The 23,101-nt window shown below is 44.1% G+C and overlaps 2 protein-coding genes across 5 annotated transcripts; both read left to right on the top strand.

Annotated features, from left to right (window-relative positions):
* The first annotated feature begins 1,943 nt into the window (after positions 1–1,943).
* LOC117404093 (FAST kinase domain-containing protein 5, mitochondrial-like) lies at positions 1,944–9,201 on the top strand. Of its 3 annotated transcripts, none has more exons than XM_059002404.1 (2): positions 1,944–2,076; positions 5,871–9,201. In XM_059002404.1, the coding sequence occupies exon 2, from the start codon at positions 5,885–5,887 to the stop codon at positions 8,393–8,395; it is 2,511 nt and encodes an 836-aa protein (XP_058858387.1). In that variant the 5' UTR covers positions 1,944–2,076; positions 5,871–5,884; the 3' UTR covers positions 8,396–9,201. The 3 variants fall into 3 exon arrangements, with proteins under 3 accessions (XP_058858387.1, XP_058858431.1, XP_058858474.1); XM_059002448.1 differs by having other exon boundaries at positions 1,951–2,076; positions 5,874–9,201; XM_059002491.1 differs by lacking the exon at positions 1,944–2,076 and adding an exon at positions 3,860–5,410.
* On the top strand, positions 1,945–20,382 carry LOC117403501 (RING finger protein 37-like). 2 transcript variants are annotated; one of them, XM_059002561.1, is made up of 5 exons: positions 1,945–2,076; positions 12,086–12,167; positions 14,071–15,604; positions 19,326–19,481; positions 19,955–20,382. In XM_059002561.1, the coding sequence occupies exons 2-5, from the start codon at positions 12,114–12,116 to the stop codon at positions 20,167–20,169; spliced, it is 1,959 nt and encodes a 652-aa protein (XP_058858544.1). In that variant the 5' UTR covers positions 1,945–2,076; positions 12,086–12,113; the 3' UTR covers positions 20,170–20,382. The 2 variants fall into 2 exon arrangements, with proteins under 2 accessions (XP_058858544.1, XP_058858611.1); XM_059002628.1 differs by having other exon boundaries at positions 1,986–2,076; positions 12,083–12,167.
* Positions 20,383–23,101: the final 2,719 nt, after the last annotated feature.

Genomic DNA, 23,101 nt, shown 5'->3' on the forward strand with positions numbered 1-23,101 from the left:
TGACTTTAAAAGAGGGGTGATTGTTGGAGCACGTTTGGCAGGAGCTTCAGTAACCAAGACAGCTCAATTTGCTGATGTTTCACGAGCAATGGTGTCTAAGGTGATGTCGTCATGGAACTCAGAGGGAAAGACATCATCAGCAAAGGGCAACAGTGGGCGGAAGCGCATACTCCAGGATCGTGATATCCGTGCATTAATTCGAAGTGCAAGGCAAAACAGGCAAGCAACTGCAGATCAATTGACTGTAAATTTCAACCTGGGGCGCGAGCAGCCAGTTTCATCAAAAACGGTCCACTGAGAACTCCACAGAGCGGGATACCATAGTGGCCCAACGCCCTATTAAGTGACTTTACATTGGTGTTTCCATTTGTTTGTCCACTACCTGTATATAAAGCAGGCCTGCCTATATTGCATGTCTCCACACACGTGCCTGTCTGCTTTTTAATGCAGATCTCCACACACGTGCCTGTCTGCTTTTTAATGCAGGTCTCCACACACGTGCCTGTCTGCTTTTTAATGCATGTCTCCACACACGTGCCTATCTGATTTTTAATACAGGTCTCCATTCCACAGACAGAAGAAATTCCTGGCTTTAGGGATAAATATATCTGGGTATCATCGCCATAGCAATGGAAGTTCACTCCGTGTCTGCGGATAATGTCACCCAACGGTAGCAAATATAATGAAAACAACCAGTTCATCTACTGATGAGGACTCATTGAGTGGTAATGAACTCAAGACATCAGAAAGCTTAACAACAGTTGAATAATTAATTATACAGGATTTAAATGTACGGTCCACAGTCTTTGTAGATACTGGCAGATTCACCTAAAAAAGAATGGCAAGATGATCAGAAATAGTAAGATCTGGGGTTATGATGTTCTTAACAGCTAAACCACAAGAAATTACCAGATCTAAAGTATGGCTATGATTATGCGTAGGACCTTTGACATGCAGGATATAATCTAAGGAATCCAGTAGCAGAATTAGAATCAATGTAAACATGAAGGTTAAAATCACCCAATGAAAGAATACTATCATATTTGACTGTCAATATAGATAGCAGATCCCCAAATCCAGTCAGAAATAGCAGGTTTGACTTAGGTGGTCGATAAATAATTACAATATTAACAGGTAATGGACTGTTTAATGTCAAGGTTGAAACTTCAAAAGATGAATAACCTTCAACAATTTCCTGTTTGATTCTAAGTTCACTGTGGAAAACAGTAGCAAGTCCATCTCCCTGCCCAGGAGAGCAAGCTTTCTGGGAAAAAAAGAAGAGTGAGGTGGAGAAGCTTCAATCAGGGAAACATTGTCATTCGGTCCAAGGCAAGTTTCAGTTAAAGAGAGAATATCAATGTTGTAATCCTGAATAAAATCAATAATTAACTGAGCCTTATTAGCCAGAAACCTCACATTAAATAAACCTAGGTGTAAATTGGTCCAATCAAGAGCACATGATTGCGCAGGGGTAATAGGAATTTGAGGGAGGTTACTGTAGCACACACCTCTGTGTTTAATCAGCGGGTAGCAGGAATTTTAGGACACTTTAACCTGAATTTTACATGCCTCTTTAGATTCCTTCCCCTCCCTAGTTCCTAGTTTAAATACCTTGCTAGGTGATGTTCGATGTTATCAGCTAGCCTGCTTGCCCCTGACCTATTTAGGTGCAATAAATACATATCAATACTACTGTCACATCGTTTCCAATTATTTTATTTATGCTAAACTTTATTTTCCTTGATAAAACAATTTTAACTAAGTATAAACGGCACTAAAAAATTGTGGATATATTTTTTAGTTGAAGTATACCCCCTCGTGGACAAAACCAGTCAGTAGTTAACACTATTTTTATTTTTAGGATGTTGTTTTATTCGTCCTGCCCCACCTAGTGGTAACATGTCCAAACGACCAAAGAGATTTTTTTTATTTTTTGTAAAAGGCGTTCAAGGAAATGTCCCCTTTCACTTGCTGTAGCAGAACCGATGACCTTCTAGTAGAGTACTGGAGTCTGATGTTTTCCAATATCCGGGATCGCTTCACATAGAAATCGGGTCCTGTTGGTACCAAGCTAAGGTAGGACCGGGACCACAGGGATAGGTAGCTAGCTACTGATCCCCGATACCATAAGGCCTATCCTTGCAAGGCAGGCTTTTGCTGAAAACACGTGTAGGATTGGAGCTATTACATACTAGACAGTAATCTTAGGAGTTTGCATTTGATATTAATGTATTACAGCGATTTATCAGATCCAGTATCAACAGTTATATTTATTGTGTGTTATTTTTCAAGTTTAACTTTAGGTAATATAAACTCTCAGAGAGTTAGTATGCTTTTCGCCCGTGGACTTGCATATTAAGAAAACTGAAAACGTCTTTTAACTTCATTACTCGTCGTTTTTTGTTGTTTGTTTGTATTACCAAAGTAATAATGACCCAGCAGTCACAGTGAGCAGGGTTAGCTGCATAGCCCAGCAGTCACAGTGAGCAGGGTTAGCCGTGCAGCCCAGCAGTCACAGCGAGCAGGGTTAGCCGTGCAGCCCAGCAGTCACGGCGAGCAGGGTTAGCCGTGTAGCCCAGCAGTCACGGCGAGCACGGTTAGCCGTGCAGCCCAGCAGTCACTGCGAGCAGGGTTAGCCGTGCAGCCCAGCAGTCACAGCGAGCAGGGTTAGCCGTGCAGCCCAGCAGTCACGGCGAGCAGGGTTAGCCGTGCAGCCCAGCAGTCACGGCGAGCAGGGTTAGCCGTGCAGCCCAGCAGTCACGGCGAGCAGGGTTAGCCGTGCAGCCCAGCAGTCACGGCGAGCAGGGTTAGCCGTGCAGCCCAGCAGTCACAGTGAGCAGGGTTAGCCGTGCAGCCCAGCAGTCACTGCGAGCAGGGTTAGCCGTGCAGCCCAGCAGTCACTGCGAGCAGGGTTAGCTGTGTAGCCTGGATGTTCTAGGGCTCTGTCAGACACCAGATGAGCAACTGAGTGGCCTCTAGTTCACTACTAGTTTAATATTCTTATATTCTACTCTATGAATACCTGAATTGAATAGAAAACAGGGCACTGCTGTAACAGCACCGCCTGTGAAAGAATGAAAAAGCAAAGAGAGAGGAAGGTCACAGTAAAGCCGTTTTCCAACGGTACTGTTCAGACAGGCATCTTGTAATTGTGTTTGAAGTGACTCACGCCTGCCTGATTGTATTGGGTTTTATTTCCTGTATGCCTGTCCTGTATTGTCTGCCCAGTATAAGGACCCAGCTGCCTAATCCTTGTGCAGCCTATCTTACAGCTGCCAGATGCATGTATAAGATTCAGCTATTTCGGTTCAATCTTGTAAAATTAAAAAAAATAATAAAAACCAACATATACCTGCATCATATTTTGATTCTAAACGAAATTTCAAACCCCACGCAGTACCCTGGCTAGTGTGTTGTTGTGTAGGTATTATTTAACCCTTCATCAGCAGCAAGGGGTGAAGTGCCCTCCACCATGTTACAGTGAGCATATCCCAGAACTCTCTTGAAGATCACGGGAGATCCTTACGTGTGGTTAAACGCTAAGCAATAACCTTTGATACCAAGATCGTCCTTGTCTGACTTAAACGGGAGTAATCATTCTTCAAAGTGCACATGGTACATTTTTGGGGTGCACCCCTTTCCACTCTGCAAGGGTTGCAAAAAATATACATTTTTCACATGCTTTGAGTGCAGGATCCTCTAGGACAGAGGTTCCCAAACTGTGGTACGCGTACCCCCAGGGGTACGCGAGACGTGTTTAGGGGGTATGCGTGACAAATTGTGTAATGGCGTACATTTTTTTTTTATTTATTTTTTACTTTTTTGCATTTTCATAAGACTTGTCATACTCACACAAAACTTTAAAACGCATTGGAAATTCCTTTCAATTTCTGCCGTGAAATGGAGAAACAAACAGAGAGTCGTGCAAGACAATCTCGCGGGCAGCGGGACACTTGGGATCAACGCTGTGGTGTGCTCGTTTATTGCAAACCTCCAAGAGGTAACAATGAGAACAAAGATACACAGGGACAGTGACGTACAGAACTCTCACCACCAATAACTGTACAACGCGAATTAAATGTATTATATTTATGACGTATGTTTTTAGTTTTTTATTAATTACATTTTTTGGTGGTTATGATGAGCTATTTTCGATTTTTATGTAAATCGTTTTTTCAGAGCTTTCGATTTTTATGTACTGTATGAAATTGTTGTTTTCTGTTACTGTACTTTACAAAATGCTTGTTTTTTTCTGTCACAAAGGAACTGTACAGTACCACACTTTGTACCTTATTTCCTTTGTTGTCTTCCACAACGAAATCCCTGTGGTCACGGACACATTCTTCTGGGATTTTTGTGTTTAGGTATTTGTTTTACATTTCGCCACAATTTGCAATTCTGTTTTAAATCCTACGTATCTTAACTGTAATATAGCTTTAAATCCCGCGAACAAGCCTCCAGTCGAGAAAGTATTCAGAACTAATCAATACAAGTTAGGAAAAGGTAGTTTGTTTTTGTTTTTAATGTATTAGGTTTTTGAGTTATGTGAATTGAGTATATTTCCAGTGTTTTTCTGGTGTTCATTGTACACAGATTTATTTTATTTTTTTTTGTATCAGGGGTGTTTTATCGGTTAAACCCTAAAATCAGAAGCCGTAATTATATTATTATAGTCATTTATATTGTAAGTATATTATTGTGTATGTGTATAAATCTGTGTATTATGAAAGCATATATTAAAAACAACATGAACATATAAATCTGAATGCTAGGGGTACGCAGACAGGTCTGGAAGGGGGTACGCGGCAATCAAAAGTTTGGGAACCTCTGCTCTAGGACCTGGAATTGGATTAAGTGAAGGGATTGGATTGGATTGCTGTTATAATTTCTATACTCAAATATCACCCGCTATTACAAGTTTAGGTGATGCTTAAGTGAGAGTGACAGATGTCTGAATGCAAGTACTGTGCATTCTGTTGGTGATGATTAGACCTTTGCCATTGTGATGTAAATCTGTGAATGATTTAGAGTTATTATGTTGTTAGAGGATTATAGGCCACTGAAAAATTAGAAACATGTAAGTTTTAAAAAAGCTACTATAAAAAACATTATCTTTTTATTTATTGTAAATCTTCAGATATAAAATCGATGATGTGGACGAGAAGAGCACAGTATTCCAGTACTCTGGTAGCACATTGTTTGAACATTGTGTGTATCCAAAGGGATGGCGAAACATTTCATTTTTGATAATTATTTGAATATGAAAGGATGCTTAAAGTTCACTTTTACTAGCTTTCCCACATTTTTTCCCTGGAATTTCAACTTCGTAATGTCTTTTATTTAAGCTGCTTCTATAGAACATTCTTTGTGGCAGACTTCAATGACATCCCATGGGGGATTCACCTCTCAGGTAAATTATTGGAGAATTTTCTAATACTGGAAAGATTCTAAAGGGGTTCTAAAATGACTCTGAGTTGATATTGTTACACAGTAACCTACTTTTGAAGTAGACACGTGGCCTTTTCAATCCAGACTAAATGAAATTGACTTTTCAACAAGTCTGTGTGCATATGAGCATAGTGTAGATATTTAATAACTGAGTGGCAAGAATATGATTAGGACATGGAGTATGCAAACAAAAAAAACCTTAAAGTACAGATTCCTTCCTCTTGTATTTTAAAATTGCCATGGGTTTTAAGACACAGGTCTCTTCAGCTGCAGCACTTGCATGCACAGCAGCTGGACGCTGTGCTGTGCGTTTTATGGGTATTTTCTTTGTAGAAGATTAAAGCAGCAGTGGCTCTGTTTATAAGGAGAGAGATGGAGGGGGCGTGTCCTGCTTCTGATTGTAGCTCTGCTTCTTTCTGCAGCAGTGCTGTGAAGGATGGCCTCGGGGGTGCTGTGCCAGAGACTCTCTTTGCGGGGGATGCGCAGGTTTGCCGCGGTGTCCTGGAGAGCAAGAGGTGAAGAGACAACGGGCGGCCCTGTCCAGATGAGCAGTAACCATAGCAATGAGGATCAGGAGGACGGACAGAATCCTGACGCTGTGCTGCCCAACTTACCGGGGTACACGGTGCCCTACAACCCCTCCGCATACTGCCAAACACGCCGGAGCCAGGTGGTAACAACACATAGACCCAGTGCTGCGGATGAGGATGAGCCCCCTGAAGGCAAGCCCCTGGCCTCGGGCTCAAAGCAGCAGCAGCTACAGCAGCAGCAGACGAGAAACACCTACACTGTGTCCTGCTCTCGACGGCTCTCCAGTGCAAAGAACACGCTCCTGGACCTCGCTTTCGGGAAGGCTGGTGAGAATAAGCAGGGAGCGGCCGGGCGCAAGGCAGGCGGCTTCGGGGGCACAGAGGACAGAGAGGCGCTGTATGACAGCAAAGAAGATCCCAGGGCTTTCCAGAAACTGAGGGAGGAGTACAGAGCTCTCTGTCACAACCTCTCAGAGCCGCCCAAACCAGTTTCTACAGAGGAGGGCTTCCTGGTCCTGCATAAAGTCACCGTGCTGAAAGGGACTCTCAGTCCTCAGTCAATCAGTGAGTTTTTTGAGAAGCTGGGCCAGATTCCCACAGAGCAGCAGGTGCTGGTGAAGTCAGACACTCGGTTTGCCATGCTGTGCCGCTATGCTGTGGAGAACCTGCGTCTGTTCACCTCCCCTCAGCTAATAGACGTGCTGAGAGCCTTTGTAAGGCTGGGGATTCCCCCCACACACAGCATACTGAATGTGTTCGATTCAGAGCTTTGCAGACGGGTCTGGGATCTAGACTCCACTCAGGTTCTGCTGGTGGGGGACCTGTGGCGATGTCTGGGTCGGGCTGTGCCACAGTACTTGGACCTTGCCTACAGCAGGCTAGGACTGCGGTGCAGAGAGCTGACCCTGCCACAGCTTGTACAACTGGTTTACCTCATAGGGGAGGGCAGGAGAGCCCCACAGGAGCTAATGCAGAACCTGGAGGTCCTGGTTCTGAGGTTCTTGGATCAGACGACTCCTGAGGAGCTGGGAGCACTGTGTCTGGGCTTCTTCAAATCCAAGAGTGGGCTCTCTGAGCAGGCCATGCGCAGGATTGGGGACAGAGCTGAGGTCGTGCTGGAGGAGATGAGCAGCTATGCTGTGGTGAACGTGCTCAAGATGCTCCGATACAGCCATGTGGATCACGTGGGATTCCTGAGGAGACTGGGAGAGGTGGTCCCTGAGAGAGCCCCCTCGATGGGAGCTCAGGGACTCATGCACATTGCCTTGGCCTGCTCCTCCTTGCACTATCTCGACGAGAGGATCTTTGAAGCCATAGCTGCTGAGGTGCCTGTTAAAGCTGCTCACTGCCGTAGCAAAGACACTGCCAAGTTGCTCTGGGCCTTTTCCTCCCTGAGCTACCAGCCCAGCAATGCGGAATCCTTTTTCTCCAGCCTCACGCAGCAGATGCGTGTGAAAAGCGCTGAGTTTGAAAGGTACCCTGAACACCTCCTAACTGGGCTTCTCGCGCTTGCTTTCGCTGGCCGCTTCCCACATGACCTCATAAACCTTGCCCTGAGTCCTGGCTTTGTGAAACTAGCTGCTGAGTCCACCCAGCTAGAGCTGAAGAAGGACCTCTTCACCCTGGATGGCACAGTGGAGCTGGAGCTGCCTGGATATGCTGGCTCCCGTCTTCCAGAGGGAATTTGCACAGAGGTGACCGAGATGCTGTGGGGATTTGCCAGCCAGGACGTGTGCCAGAAAGCAGAAGTGCGAGAGGCTGAGACCCTGCTGCAGTCCATGCTGGGGGGCCCTCAGTACGTGAAAAACTACATGATCCTGCCACACATGAGGTCCAGTGACCTGGAGATCCACCTGGACTCCGCAGGCAGAGCCCTGCCCTTCAACACACAGCCTGCCGCAGCCCTGGACCTGGGTACACAGCGGGAGCAGAGCATCAGGAAGTGGGAGATGAAGCACGCAGGAGTGCCCCTCACTGATGATCTAGTGTCTCAGCTCCTGAATGTGAAGAGCAGTAGAAGCACCCCGGAGCCTGCAGCTGATGAGGGCGGTGGCCCCAGGACTCCGACAGCAGAAGAGAGCAGGAGGGAGTTCTTCGGTGGTGTTGTCCTGACTGAGGGGCTCCTAGATGCCATGACAGGGTCCCCCTGCTCCAGACCCCCCCTCTCCCCTCCAGCAGAGCCCCCCTCTCCCCTTACCGGAGTGCGCAGACTGGCGGTCCAGGTCTCGAATCGGAACCAGTTCTGCTACGGGTCCCGTCACCTCCTGGGGCTTCACGCCATGAAGAGACGGCAGCTGAGCCGAGCCGGCTACACGGTGCTGGAGCTGCCCTTCTGGGAGTGGTTCCCTCTGCTCAGACGCACACGCTCTGAGAAACTCGCCTATCTCCATTGCAAGCTCTACGGGACCCTTGACTGAACAGGCACAAAAAGCACCTGCCTTCCAGGGTCAGGGAATAAGCCATTCCAGGGTTTACTCTGATCAGAATTCAAACAGCTGTGCTATAGACATGATACTGACCTTCTCTGATTTCATATACAGTGTATAAGCTTCATGTCTTTATTTCAAAATGATGGCAATAGAAAGGGGATATTGTAGCCAATGCATATTCTGAGCTAAGTTTAGGAATAAAGAACACGATATGTACCACAAATCTGGCATTTGTCATTCAAATGTGTTCAGAGTTTTAAATGCTAAATCTCTAAACTCTACATTTTCATCCTGTAACTGCCATAAATAATGAAGATATAGTATCAGTTAGGTTTCTTGGCCTGTGAATTCTCTACCTCATTAGGTGCATTGGCAGGTTTGCAGGCACAATACATTTCAAGCTGTGGTTGGTTACATTTTGAACACCTCAAACATGCCTGTCTTTCACAATCCTGAACTGGTTGTAGCCAAATAGTTGCAATTCAGCACTTTTCATCTTTGGGTATGATTTTGGTAAATTTGATGGCATTCTCAAACAAAGTCTTCACCAAAATGAGTCCTGCATAGAACCCTTGTTATACAGCTAAAGGCAAATAAAACCTGCAAATTAATGTTACGTTAACATATTGAATTACATACTGCTTTGTAGTTTTCCATATACTTAATGAAAAACTGACAAAAATTGAAACATGAAATACTGTAGTACTGTTATGGCTTCCGGTAGACTTTTGTAATATCATTTAGTGGTTTTAATTGATTACATGATGTTAAATAAAAGTTCTAAATTATGTTCATATAGTTTTTTTTATTTTTTATGTCTCAATCCAAAAATTTCTTTGTGATGCAAAACTTAGCAGTAATTGAGAGTAAAGCACTGTGAAGCTTGGATGTGTTTAACTGTGTCCCTAGTGAAGCCAAGAATGGACCGCACCACTCTGGCGTTATAGGCTGGCCCGAAATACCCCTACACCAGTGCAACAGACATCCCATCACATTGCCATGCTTGTAGAGGCTGTTATGCAAAAATAATAATAATAATAATATGTTTTCAGAAATACAGATGCTTAAAATAATTGCTTTTGGTAAGTGGAGGGAATATGCAGTGTTGTAGAAGGGCCAGTTAAGTTAAGCTAAGTTAGCTCTCGCCATATGAAGGTTAAACAGTGCTGAAAAAATGAGATTGGACTAATAAACACTCTCTAAAAACACCTGAAAAGGGTTTCATGAAATGAAAATGTGATTTTATTAATTCAAATGGTCCTTAAAGTTTCGTGGGAAGTGCCCCATATTTCTACAATCTTCATTGTCAATATGAACCTGTTATTGGTCACACTGATGACTGAAACAGAAAATGATACACAAAGTGATTCAAACAAGTTGTTAAGATAACTGACATTTCTCACCTGTAAAGCCTGTCTTTAATATCCAAGATAAAGATAAATGTCTAAGCAAAAGTTTACAGAACGTCTTAAAATCATTTTTCACATTGATGAAAGATCTTTGAAGATTGTAATTTGCGGTTATTAAACTGTGAATACCTTGACTCCCTCGGGTGCTGGTACAAATGAATACCTCACTGTTGAGTGAAGGATTGTTTGGATAATGCTTTTGTGTTCATTGTTTCCACCCCCTTGCAAACATGCATCAGGAATTCATGTGTGTCCCTGGTTCTGGTGACCTTGTACATGAAGATTTGGGTTTTCTTTTGAGTGATTTTTTTGGAATGTGATGGAATTTGTACCGCAACGTCCTTAAGATGTGTGTGCTCATTGCAGAATAACATCAACTTCTAAAAACAACACGTTTTTCTGTTCTCTGTACGTGTGTTTATGTTTGCTCAATTAAGTTATGTTGTTTAGGTAATGATGTGCAGTTCCACAGCTTTATTAGCAGAAACACTCCTAAATAGTGCTACATTCTGAAAAACTAAAATAAACCTAATACATTCATTGACTGACGTTTTGAGTAGAAGTCTAGTTCAATTTCTATGATCAAGCGCTTCAATTAAAGAGCAGCTTGGAAAGTTAAAGCCCCCTTGTGGCCTCAAGTTGTATAACTCATAGTTTCCTCCCAGTGCCAAATTGCAATTTAAATGATGCCTGTTGCTTTCTCTTTTTTAATGTCTTCCACACAGCGTATGTTGCCGAGCCAGAGATTTCAAGCTCATGGTATTAAACCGTAATGCACTACCAGCCATACAGTCTCAACAGAATCACTGGCAAGGTTTATAAAACAGAATTAGAGGTAGCGCACAGTAATAGTTGCACAGTTATTCCTGATCTTGGTTAACAACAAACTTCAATGCATCCTGCTGCCACTGGGTGTTTTTATGGTAATTAAAAGATGAGCTAAGCTATGGATGTCACACATCATAAGAACACTATGCCTAAACACGTATCGCTTTGTGGGTAATATTGTAACATAGTCCACAGTCTTACTGCTTTGATAAGCTAAGAATATATCAACATTAACAATTGTGTTGCCTGCTATACACGCCATTGTTTAATTGCAGTGGAAAGCGAGTACACAACCACAGGTCATTTCTAATCGGATAGGTTCATCTTCTCCCGACACACATTTGTCTTGTCATGACGTGTAGGTCGCTGTCCTCCATGCTGACTCGGAATCTCCAGGATATATTGAGAGGGTTCTTCCATCTCTCTGCTAGCAGCTCATTTAGGCTAGCTGAGTGCTTGGTTTGGTATACATGATGATCAAACAAGGATCTGCATTAAAATGAGTGTTTTCTTTTTTGTTTGTTTTTTACACAAAGGAAAGCCTGGTCATTTTAAAAACTAAAAAGTATAATTCCTTCACCTTACAAAGACATTCGCTTCCACTTTTGTATATAGTGTGTGTTTGTTTGTTAACAGTAGTGTTATTTAATTAAAAAGAGTCACGTAGACCTGGAGCCCTTGTCAGCCCATCAGTTCTACCCTGTGCTGCTGTGCTTAATGGTAGTAAGTCTGTCTGAATAGCACAAGGTCTTCCATTCAGGACCCAACATAGCTTTGTATTCTCCTTTTATAGATAATAGAACAAGACAAAATAATAGTACAATCAAATATTTTTTTCCAGGGCTCCCGAGTGGCGCATCCAGTAAAGGCGCTCTGCGTGGAGTGCAGGGTGCGCCATATAGTCTGGATGTCGCCGGTTCGAGTCCTGGCTCTTACTTTGCCGACCAAGGACGGGAGCTCCCAGGGGGTGGCGCACAATTGGCCGAGTGCCGCCCGGGGGGAGGGTGTCCCCGGCTCACCATGCACCAGCGACCCCTGTGGTCTGGCCGGTCACCTGCGGCCTTGCCTTAAGCTGCCCAGGGCTGCGTTGTCCTCCGACGTTGTAGCTCTGGGTAGCTGCATGGTGAGTCTGTGGTGTGTAAAGAAGCGGGCGGCTGACTGTGTGTGTTCGTCTTCGCCCCTCCCTCATGTACAATTTTGCACCATGTGAGAAGATCAATTATAAAAACAGTTCCAGTAGTAAAGTAAGACTTTATTTACAGGGTCTTCTTTTAGACTAAAAACTTTTATATTGTAAGTCTATTGCTTAGATGTTCTGAACATTTATAAAAATCACATTATTTTTGTCATTGTGTTCATTACAGTTACAGAAAAAGGCCATTCTTGAGTTTTGAGTTTACAGCATGATTTACACACATGTATCCTTTTCCGTACAAAGCAGAGACGAGAGCAAGAAGCCTGGAGAGACCATGGTGATCAACCTCTGTCTGCCACACTTCAGACCCTCCATATACTGCAATAAGGTACTGTGCTACAAACCCTCTGTTTACTGCGAGATACTGCACCTCAAACCCTCCATTTACTGCAATAAGGTACTTTATATCTTTAGAATAGACACAATACCCATCAAAGCATGTATCTGTATCTTTATTTTGATTCCTTTTGTTATGATAAGATTTCCTTCTCAAATTCTGACGCAAGCGGTCCGTGAAGCCACATCAGGTTGCTGCAAAGGCGGAGGTGCTATAAAGATTTGCAGTGCTTTGAACTATTAATCCTGTTGAAGAATTGGAAGTAATATAATAAAATCTGTGGTTTCCAAAATATCCACATTAAATAACAGAACTCAAGGTCGCTGTTGTGCATAGGTTATACCAGTGCTAATGAAGCAGTGAACTAACTGCAGCTTGCAGCACCATTATAGGATTTTTTAAAAGTAACTGTAAAAAACAAACAAAAAAAAACACTAACAATTTAATATAAAATCAAATATTAGAAGCCACTTCTGCATGGTGCAGTCTTAAATATTATAACATATTAACTACAGGATTCCCAAAATATTTTGTTGGCGTTTTGTCATGATTGTTCACCAAATAGCTATATCGAATCAAGGCATTGGTGCTGGAAAAATCTGTCTTTCTGGGGCTCGACATTAGACCATATATTTGCTGAGCCCCCTGGTAACACTTTCAAAGTAAAGCCAAATATAATTTGCAGCAGTGAAATGGGGATGAATTTGTGGTTTTCCTTAAAATGAACCTGACGGCCCCTGCAGGGCGATGTGAGCAGGCTCCTCTGTGAACAGGCTGCTCTGCAGGGCAGGGTGAGCAGGCTCCTCTGCAGGGCAGGGTGAGCAGGCTCCTCTGTGAACAGGCTCCTCTGCAGGGCAGGGTGAGCAGGCTCCTCTGCAGGGCAGTGTGAGCAGGCTCCTCTGGTCCATACCGGACCCATCCTGCTCAGCAGCGACCTTGCCTACTATTCCAATGTAGATTTAGTTGAGTGTCTGGCTACTGAATGTAACCTTAAGTAAGTTACTCCACAATTACAGCTAATTATTATTATTATTATTATTATTATTATTATTATTTATTTCTTAGCAGACGCCCTTATCCAGGGCGACTTACAATGATTACAAGATACCACATTATTTTTACATACAATTACCCATTTATACAGTTGGGTTTTTACTGGAGCAATTTAGGTAAAGTACCTTGCTCAAGGGTACAGCAGCAGTGTCCCCACCTGGGATTGAACCCACAACCCTCTGGTCAAGAGTCCAGAGCCCTAACCACTACTCCAGACTGCTGCCCTAATAGAGGTCTGTGAAACTGGCCACATTTTTATTTATTTATTTATGTATGTATTTATTTATTTATTATTTTTTAGGGCTTTCCTGAACTAAGTACTGCTTTTGAGGCCTGATCCAAAGTGCCAGTGTTTGTTAGGCTCGTCACTCTCTGACTATCTCTACACAAGGGAGGTGACTAAACACCACCCTGTGTTCGCCTCCAACACAATTGCACTGAATGGACTAAATTAGACTGGGTGTCTTTTTCAGACTGCCTTGAGTGAATAACTTCTCAGAAGAAAAAACAGTTCTATTGTTCTGTAGAATTCAAAAAGAAAATGACAATGAGCAGAGTAAAGGTTATTACTGCCACAGTTAAATTACTTTTTATTCCTTTGAGGTTCTTTATATATTTTATACCACAGACAATTAGCCTCCATTTTCAAGGACAGAGATTTATTAGGGTGACATTAGGGGAACAAGGCTGAATGTGTTAGATGGAATAAGGTGTTAATGAGAAGAAGGTGTTTTCTGATTGATGTTTTATTAAGTAACTATGAACAAGGATCCCAGATTAAAGGTTTTTTAGGATTAACACAAATCTAATCTGATTACCTGTACTCCCTGTCCTATCCCAGGTGTGTGCAGATGGCTATGAAGTGTCCAACCTGATCTCCGAGGACCCTAGCCTCCGGAGACGAGGGTTCAGGGCAGAGTACTTCATCCGTCCTCCTGTCCACGTCACGCTGTCCTTCCCCTTCAGCACAGAGATCAGGAGAGTGGATGTGAACATGATGACGGGGGGGACAGACAGGGGACAGACGTCTCGGGGACTGGAGATCTTCACTTCATCCACCTCCTGCAAGCCAGTGTCTGACAGCGCAGAGTCAGGTTCGAGCAATAGCCCAGCCTTCTCCGATAAAGATATTTTTACATTGCTGGGGAAAGCCGTCCTGAAGGAGCACTGCCAAGCCTCCTTCAGCCACCGAGGATACAGGCATAGGCCTCCCTTTCACAGCGGTGATCCTCCAGCCCTGGACTCTAGTACTGTGCAACATCAGGAATTCTGGAGCAAGGGCCCTGCCTCCCTGTCAAGTGTGACACACTTGAGGATCTGTCTCTCCCACACTGGGGGCTCCTGCCCTGTGGGTCTCAGAAAGCTGGAAGTTTGGGGTCAGCCCTCGAGATCCTGCTCACAAGATGTGATAGACAGAGTGTTGAATGCTCATCTGGAGAGCCAGAGAACTGTACCAGCCTTACTGTCTCTTCCATTTCCTCCGGCAGCGGTTCTGCCTTTGGAAGCCAATGGAACGTCTGATATTCCTGAGGAGTTTCTAGATCCCATCACCCAAGAAGTGATGACTCTGCCCCTGCTGCTGCCTTCTGGGAAGGTGGTGGACCAGAGCACCATGGAGGAGTACGAGCGGAGGGAGGCAGGCTGGGGGCGCCCCCCAAACGACCCCTTCACAGGGGTACCCTTCAGCCGACATTCCAAGCTCCTGCCTCACCCCAGCCTGAAAGCCAGGATTGACCGGTTTCTGCTGCAGCTTGGAGACAGGCAGGCAATGGCAGTAGGTGTGTTGGGCAGAGCCAGCCTGTCAGAGCTGCCACGCCCGTCGAGATTAATACCTGTATCGGCAGCATCCTCCTCAGAGAAGAGGAAGGTTGAGCCTGTGGAAGAGAGTGGACTCGCTGCTTCCAAGGACTTCAGAAACCCCACAGCCTCTGAGCACCCTGAGCACAAGGTTTCCCCTCGAGACTCCACATTTCTCCCTGTCTCTGCTGTCACATTGGGCCGAACAGCCTCTTCTAGATATCCAGTGAATGATAAAACATCCCGCAACCCAAGGCACTTCACTACCTCCAATAAACTAAAGAGATTGGCTCCCTCAAGAGACTCGGAGACCCACTCTGAGACTTCCTCAGGAGGCTGTGAGGACACTCCGTCGTCTCAAGCACTGGTTCTGCCCTGCAGAGAACCTGCTACTCCCAGTGCCTACACACACCGTGAGGCCCAGCCTGCCTCTAGAGACTGTGCCCTGGCTGCCTCTCAGGACCTGGGGCTCTCCAATCTGGCGGCAGCAGACCCCAACAGCAGCTCTGCCTCAGAAAAGCCGTCCAAAAGACTGAGAACAGAAAGAGCTTCCAGCTTCTCACAGACTCCCAGCTCAGGTGAATACTGTCATACTCTTGTATGTGCACCTTCCTTAAAAAGCATATTTTTTATATATAAAGGCAAGTTTTATATACAGAATAATACAGAACTGTAATAATTTAGAGGTTGGAATTGTCATCATAGGCTCACACCTTCTCTTGAGTGAAATACAGCACTCCATGAACGGTCATGCAGTGTACTGTTTCATATAACAAGTATGATGCATGGGGGAAGGCGGGTTTAAACAGCTGAATTCAGGAATTACTTTGCTAATACTGAGCTTTGCATCTGCATAGCAACGCAGTGTAATTTGGAGCAGTGTGTTTATCCCAGTCACACTCTTGTTGGATTTGAATGAATGCAAGATACACAGATTTCTGAATGAGATCTGGTAAATGTATTCACTGTGTAGCGTTGAATATAAAAAATACTTGTTGGTAAATAAATAGCGGGTTTTCTGGCGTCCTGTCTGGCCACCTGTAGATTTCCACGTCATATCGGAGCCTCTCCAGGGAAGCATTCTATACCGCGACGCATAAATAAAAGCTGAAAATGTCAGGCCTACAAGAGCCAAGTGAAAAAAACTCATTAGTGGTTGATAATGAAACGTAATTCACACATCTCAAAGTATGGAGGGGTTTGCATTCCCATCTTTTCGTGCATGTTCTCTATCTGCGCGTCAGTGATTGCATAATAGAGGTTAATATAGCATGATTTCTACATGGTAATGGGTTTAGTAATCTCAGTTAAGATTAATTATCTAGCAATATGTTGCGCTCTGGTTCACAGAATTGTACCATTCCTAATTTACTCCAATCTCAGTACATAGGCTTGTTCCTGGCAAGGATGCCTGATGGTGGCGTCAAGGGGTAGACATTTTATATAGGTGTCAGATTTGTCAGCCCTTTACTATTTGTGATAGGCGCTTGTGTTTGTTGGGAACAGCGTGATATATTCTGAAGAAGCTAAATTACCCCTTAACAAACTCTTTGAACTTTGACTTTGGGGTGAAAAACAGTTCCGGGAATTACCCATCAGGTTTTGAAACCTCTATAGCCTCTTTTTGTGTTCTGGAGTAGCTGTATGTACAGCTTGCTGTTAATTTTTTATTATTTCAGTTCTGTATTATTTTTACTCTGAGCTCTCTTCATCATGCGCAGGCCATCCTGCAGTTATTTCTTTTTTGTGTTCTTGGAGTAGCTGTATGTACAACTTAATTTGGATTATTTCAGTTCTGTATTATTTTTACTCTTAGCTCTCTTCTCCATCATGCGCAGGCCGGCCTGCAGTTATTTGTTGGTCAGGGGTCAGGCCAACGGAGGCTACAGTCTTTTATGTGTTCCAAGGTCGGTGTGGTTTCTATGGCAACACTCGTGTCGTGTTAAAGAAATGAAAGTCCTGTTTTCTCATTTAATTAAACCATTCTTTACTCTGTGTAGTGTGAATCAAATCTTATCTTTCACATGCCTTTGCTGTATTGCATCTAGATAGATGTTTGTCCTAGCCCCCTCTGCTGTTCCAGAGTTTGTCCTAGACCCCTCTGCTGTTCCAGTGTTTGTCCTAGCCCTCCTCTGCTGTTCCAGTGTTTGTCCTAGCCCTCCTCTGCTGTTCCAGTGTTTGTCCTAGCCCTCCTCTGCTGTTCCAGTGTTTGTCCTAGCCCCCTCTGCTGTTACAGTGTTTGTCCTAGCCCTCCTCTGCTGTTCCAGTGTTTGTCCTAGCCCCCTCTGCTGTTACAGTGTTTGTCCTAGCCCTCCTCTGCTGTTCCAGTGTTTGTCCTAGCCCCCCTCTGCTGTTCCAGTGTTTGTCCTAGCCCTCCTCTGCTGTTCCAGTGTTTGTCCTAGCCCTCCTCTGCTGTTCCAGTGTTTGTCCTAGCCCTCCTCTGCTGTTCCAGTGTTTGTCCTAGCCCTCCTCTGCTGTTCCAGTGTTTGTCCTAGACCCCTCTGCTGTTCCAGTGTTTGTCCTAGCCCTCCTCTGCTGTTCCAGTGTTTGTCCTAGCCCTCCACTGCTGTTCCAGCGTTTGTCCTAGCCCTCCTCTGCTGTTCCAGCGTTTGTCCTAGCCCTCCACTGCTGTTCCAGCGTTTGTCCTAGCCCCCCGTCTACTGTGCCAGCGTTTGTCCTAGCCCCCCGTCTTCTGTTCCAGCGTTTGTCCTAGCCCCCCGTCTACTGTGCCAGCGTTTGTCCTAGCCCCCCGTCTACTGTGCCAGCGTTTGTCCTAGCCCCCCGTCTTCTGTTCCAGCGTTTGTCCTAGCCCCCCGTCTACTGTGCCAGCGTTTGTCCTAGCCCCCCGTCTACTGTGCCAGCGTTTGTCCTAGCCTCCCTCTGCCATTCCAGCATATGTTTTTTAGTCCTGTGTGAATCATGCTTTAGCCTCCCTCATTGGAACAGGGTAATAGGAAATATATGTGCTCTCTTCCTGTGCAGTCTGGATCTCACCAAAGATAATCTGTTACACCAAGATATTCAACTGCATTGATTCTCAATGGAGACTTCCTTCAAGCTACACGCAAAGGGTTGTGGAATACAAATTGAGCTCTGGGGAAGTTTTTCTATTGAGAGTCAATGGAACGGTATTGGATTGAGCTGGTTTAAGCTATTGTTACCCAGGTTTAAAAATAATAAAAAAAACTCTATAAAAATAGTCTGTTTTACTATTGCCCAGGGTGTCTTGAAGAAAAACATAACCCTTGGTAATGATGACATTCTGTAATTGAAATGCACTTTTCTGAATGCAGTCCCAGAGATGGCACATGCACAGAAAACCAAGATGAGCATTTCATACAGTACAGAGGACAGGTGCAAACAGAAAACTGAGATGAGCGTTTCATACAGTACAGAGGACAGGGGCAAACAGAAAACCAAGATGAGCATTTCATACAGTACAGAGGACAGGTGCAAACAGAAAACCGAGATGAGCGTTTCACACAGTACAGAGGACAGGTTCAAACAGAAAACTGAAATGAGCGTTTCACACAGAATAGAGGACAGGGGCAAACAGAAAACTGAGATGAGCATTTCACACAGTACAGAGGACAGGGGCAAACAGAAAACATGCTGCTATTATTGGTATTAGACGTCAGTTTATATATACTTTGAGGTTTTTCTTTTTACCGTTTATTCATATTTCATTTGGATCAGACCCATATTCATGATTTCCATTTTACAATATTTCAACTTTTTATTGAAGTTTTTTTTATATAATTTAAATAAGAGTAATGTGAATTCTGGAATCAATCTAATTTAATATATTTCACATAATATTCAATTACAGTAAGGTTAAAGTAGCAACTGCAGTAGCCTAAGTACAGCAAAATATAATGCTTATTACCACGCTACTACAGTAAGCGTAGTATTTTGCTACATGTCAATATGTTGCTGCAATCACAAAACATCTTTAGTACTAGACTTGATTTTAAGTTGTAATTTACACTGGATTTAGTTTTTTATTTGGGTGGAGGGTTCTTAACAGACTGCGGGAATTGTGCGCACATCTCTTAAAAAAACATGTGGGATTCTCGCAGTCGTGCACTGAAATGATGCCCTGTTCATGCACTCAATACAAAAATAGCCCCGGAGCACTCTTTATATCACATCATCCCTTCTGTACCTCATGATGGAAGTAAAGGCAGAGTTGAGTATCTTGGTAATATAGAATATCTTTGATCTCACAGGAAGTGTCTGTGTTCTCTTCCTGTGTAGTCTGGATCTCTAAGGAAGTGTCTATGCTGTCTTCCTATACAGGCCCCTCCTCCCATGAGCAGAGGCTATCAGAGAGTTTGGATGTAGCGTTGACCTCTGCACTGCGTAACCTCCCATCATTCACTGTACAGCTCGGAGTGGACAAGCCCATGCCAGGAGTCTGCGAGGGGACCTCCAGCTACAGCCAGACCAGTCCAGGTAGGTCTGACAAGGGGGCTGGTTAGACCTGACCAGGTGTGCTTCTGACTGTAATGCAGCCTTGTATTAAACACTCAGACACACACAGACACAGACACACACAGGGTATTTGTTGAGCCAATGTGAGTTAATTTTGGCATGCGACAACATCACCCAGGAGCCAGAAGAGAGACAAGTTTGATTAACAGTAAGATGAGGCCTAGCTTCCCTGAGTGCTTAAACGATAGATCAGAAAGAAAAGAGAAACTGGAGTCAGAATCCTGAATCTCTAGGAGGCAAAACATTGTTTCAGAGCAAGCTAGGGCTAAGACCATTCACTGAGCCCTAACAGTGAGTTATAATATCCTATTTTCTGTATTCTTTGCTTTGTCAGAGCCTCTTTTCTTATTGTGTTCTGGGAACTCAGTAGGCACTTATGAATACACACAGCAGATGTTTGTTCAGTTGCTTGTCTTCTTGTTTTTTCTGTACAGATCGTGGGCCGGCAATGGCTGGTGGACACAACTGCTGCTGCTCGTGTTCGCAGACGCTGTCTGTCTACTCGCTGTCCACTGCCACCTTCCAGCTTCCCTGCGCCCACCTGCTGTGCCGACCCTGCCTGTCCCAGAGACACGCACACCAGTCAGTCCACTGTCCATCCTGCGGGGACACTGTACCAGCCCGGGATGTTACCCGTGTCTATTTCTAATAAACAAGAGACACAGAGAGGTGTCTGTCCATCTTATAAAGACACGGCCTCAACTGGGGACATCACTTACGAGTGTGAAGGGGAGCCGTGTCTGTCCCCCCAGTGTTGTGCAAATTGGTGTTTCAGCCATGTGAGGAGATGTTCTGTGTTGAGCTGCATTATAAAGCCATGGCTTGGAAATAAAAGGAAAAAAAATAAAATTCTTGCAATACAGCTTGTTCACTTTTTATATTGAAGAGTATGCAGAGAGAAAAAAAATACATTCATTGAAAGGTTGGGTACTTCTGTCGAATAACAAAGGACCATATAGAAAATTGTTTGTGCTGCCGGGCTTGGCATTAGCAGCAGCAGCAGCATTCGAGGCCACAGAACAATTAAAAGTTCCATCTGATTTTATTCAGAAGCACTTTCAAATGTGCACCGTGGAAGACGAACGCAGTGGCACTGAACAGCAATCACTCTTCTCATGGACACATTGTACAGGGGTCCTTATTTGTCAAAGCAATAAACAGCTTGGAATGCTAATTCAAGGATTCCGCAGTGCACAAAAGTGTTCTAATTTGACTTTGGTTGACGCTGCTTGGGTCCTGAGTCCACCTGAATCTAATGCAGAATGATTTGTATGGTATGTGCGACTGTGCACAATTAAATCTGCAGGCTGGTTTAGATGTGAAACTCTGCAACCCACCACTTTGACCTTCTGTGTCTGAGAAACAGACGTCAGCGTCTTTGTTCAGCTGTTTCAAATAGTCTAGATGGACAGCATTCTTTGTTTTCTCCAAGTAAATGTACTTTGAACCATTTCTTACAGACCAGGTCTAGGCTATTCAGCATAGCCTCTCCCATGTACTGCATGGTAACTCTATGACCCCTCCATGAAGACGTTGAAAAAGACTTTGTCAGAACGTTTGTCATTGAATTTATGATTCTCTTTAGCATTTCTAAATTCACTATTGAGTGTTAACCCTTTGCGGTCCATTTATTCAGCGTCTGTCAGGCGCGTCGGGTCCAATGTATTTTCACACGAGCTGTTTATTTTACATGCGCTGTTTAAAAGTAATTTTTTTCACAGTAAAACAGGTTTAAAAGGCACTGCATATCAACAGGACACTCAGTACTGCAGCCCTGCCCCACTCCTTGTTCACTGTATTTATCACATATCTCTTCATAGTAGTGCATACTGATAAATCATCTCCTGATCACTCGTTTTATCACCAAACTCCTCAATAATGTGATCCAAGTCGTTATTTTATTACTATAACATCTCAAAAAGCTTGGCAAATGTCTGTCATATTCTTTGAGCGGTGGATGCGGAAGCAGCTATCTTGTTTGTTTATGCCTGTGTTGTCTGTGGTGAAGGGACTATGGCTGGGACCAAATCAAAATTTTGACAACCCGCTAATCGCACTTAACAAAACTATTTAATAGCGTTTTCTTTTTATGAGTAGAAGAAATAAGATACTTACAAAAAAAATAAGAAAACGCTATTAAATACAGTTTGGTTAAGTACGATTAACGGGTTGTCAAAGTTTTGATTTGGTCCAGGCCTATGTGTATTGCTCAGATCGCCCCCCTGCCCCCCCCCCTTTTTTTTGCCCCCGGCTTCTATGGGTCTCACTCAGCCATTGAAAGGTTTTCTCAGCTTTTTCCGGAGAAAAAACGACTAGGGACCTGTGTTTGACGTCTTTTTGTTGATGTTAATATGTTGCTATGGCACCCAAGCATATCCGGAATTAACAGGTAAATCAGTAACTGTTCCCTCACCCTTGTCTTCTTTTCTTGTACGGTCCGAAGTTAATGAGTGAAATTGGAGGGAGAGATGCCTGTGCACACCCAGACTGCCTCATTACCATCTCTAATTTACTGGGAACACTGGCTCCTCAACAAGTGCGCACTCATGAAAGCACACCAGCAGGGATCTCTGTCACTAAGCAGAACTGGGCTACTACTTGTGGTTTTTGTAGCCTGTCTTGAACAGAAACCATTAAAGCTGGGGTCACACAAAGGATTCAGCGTGGTTGCAAAATAACCCATTTTTTAAAATTTTGATATCATTATATCTGCTGTGTTGAATAGAGACTTTGTATTAATGCCTGTTCAATCAAATAACCAACCAACCAAATAAGGACTTGCCATGTACAGATGATTTGAGCCATCACCAATAACAATGAAAACAGCCTGCACTCTACAGCAGACACTGAGCTGTGAAACTCCCAACCCCACGTCATTTTCTGTTAACATACAGATAGTGGACAAAAAAATGTAAAGTCACTTAATAGCACGTTGGGCCATTATGGTATGCCGCTCTGTGGAGTTCTCGGTGGACCCTTTTTGATGAAACTGGCTGCTCGCGCCCCAGGTTGAAATTTGCAGTCAATTGATCTGCAGTTGCTCGCCTGTTTTGCCTTGCACTTCTAATGCCTGGATATCACGATCCTGGATCCACTGTTGCCCTTTGCTGATGATGTCTTTCCCTCGGAGTTCCATGCCAACATCACCTTAGACACCGTTGCTCGTGAAACATCAGCAAGTTGAGCTGTCTTGGTCACTGAAGCTCCTGCCAAATGCGCCCCAACAATCACCCCTCTTTCAAATTCTAATTCTTTTCCCCCAAATGTAAACACAGTCTCAGCACACAGGACCCCACCCAAACTGGTTATACAAAGCAGAGATTTTACAAAGTAAGACTTGTAACAATGTGTTTTCAAACAGATACACACACAGCTTATACACAGTCATAAATTAGGGTTAGAAATATAGAAAATGAAGCTTATTCTGGCAGTTTAGTAGACTGCAGCTTTGACTCAGTGGGTGAAAAGAGGCAATTGACTGCAGGAAACAAGTCTTACTTACTGATTTGTGTAAAGCCTCCCTTGGCTCTGCTCTGGGTTCAGAGGGGCTGGCACTGTCCTGCCCTTTTGTCGTTACATTT

Source organism: Acipenser ruthenus, chromosome 1 (assembly GCF_902713425.1).
Source record: "Acipenser ruthenus chromosome 1, fAciRut3.2 maternal haplotype, whole genome shotgun sequence".
NCBI classification, from domain to species: domain Eukaryota; kingdom Metazoa; phylum Chordata; class Actinopteri; order Acipenseriformes; family Acipenseridae; genus Acipenser; species Acipenser ruthenus.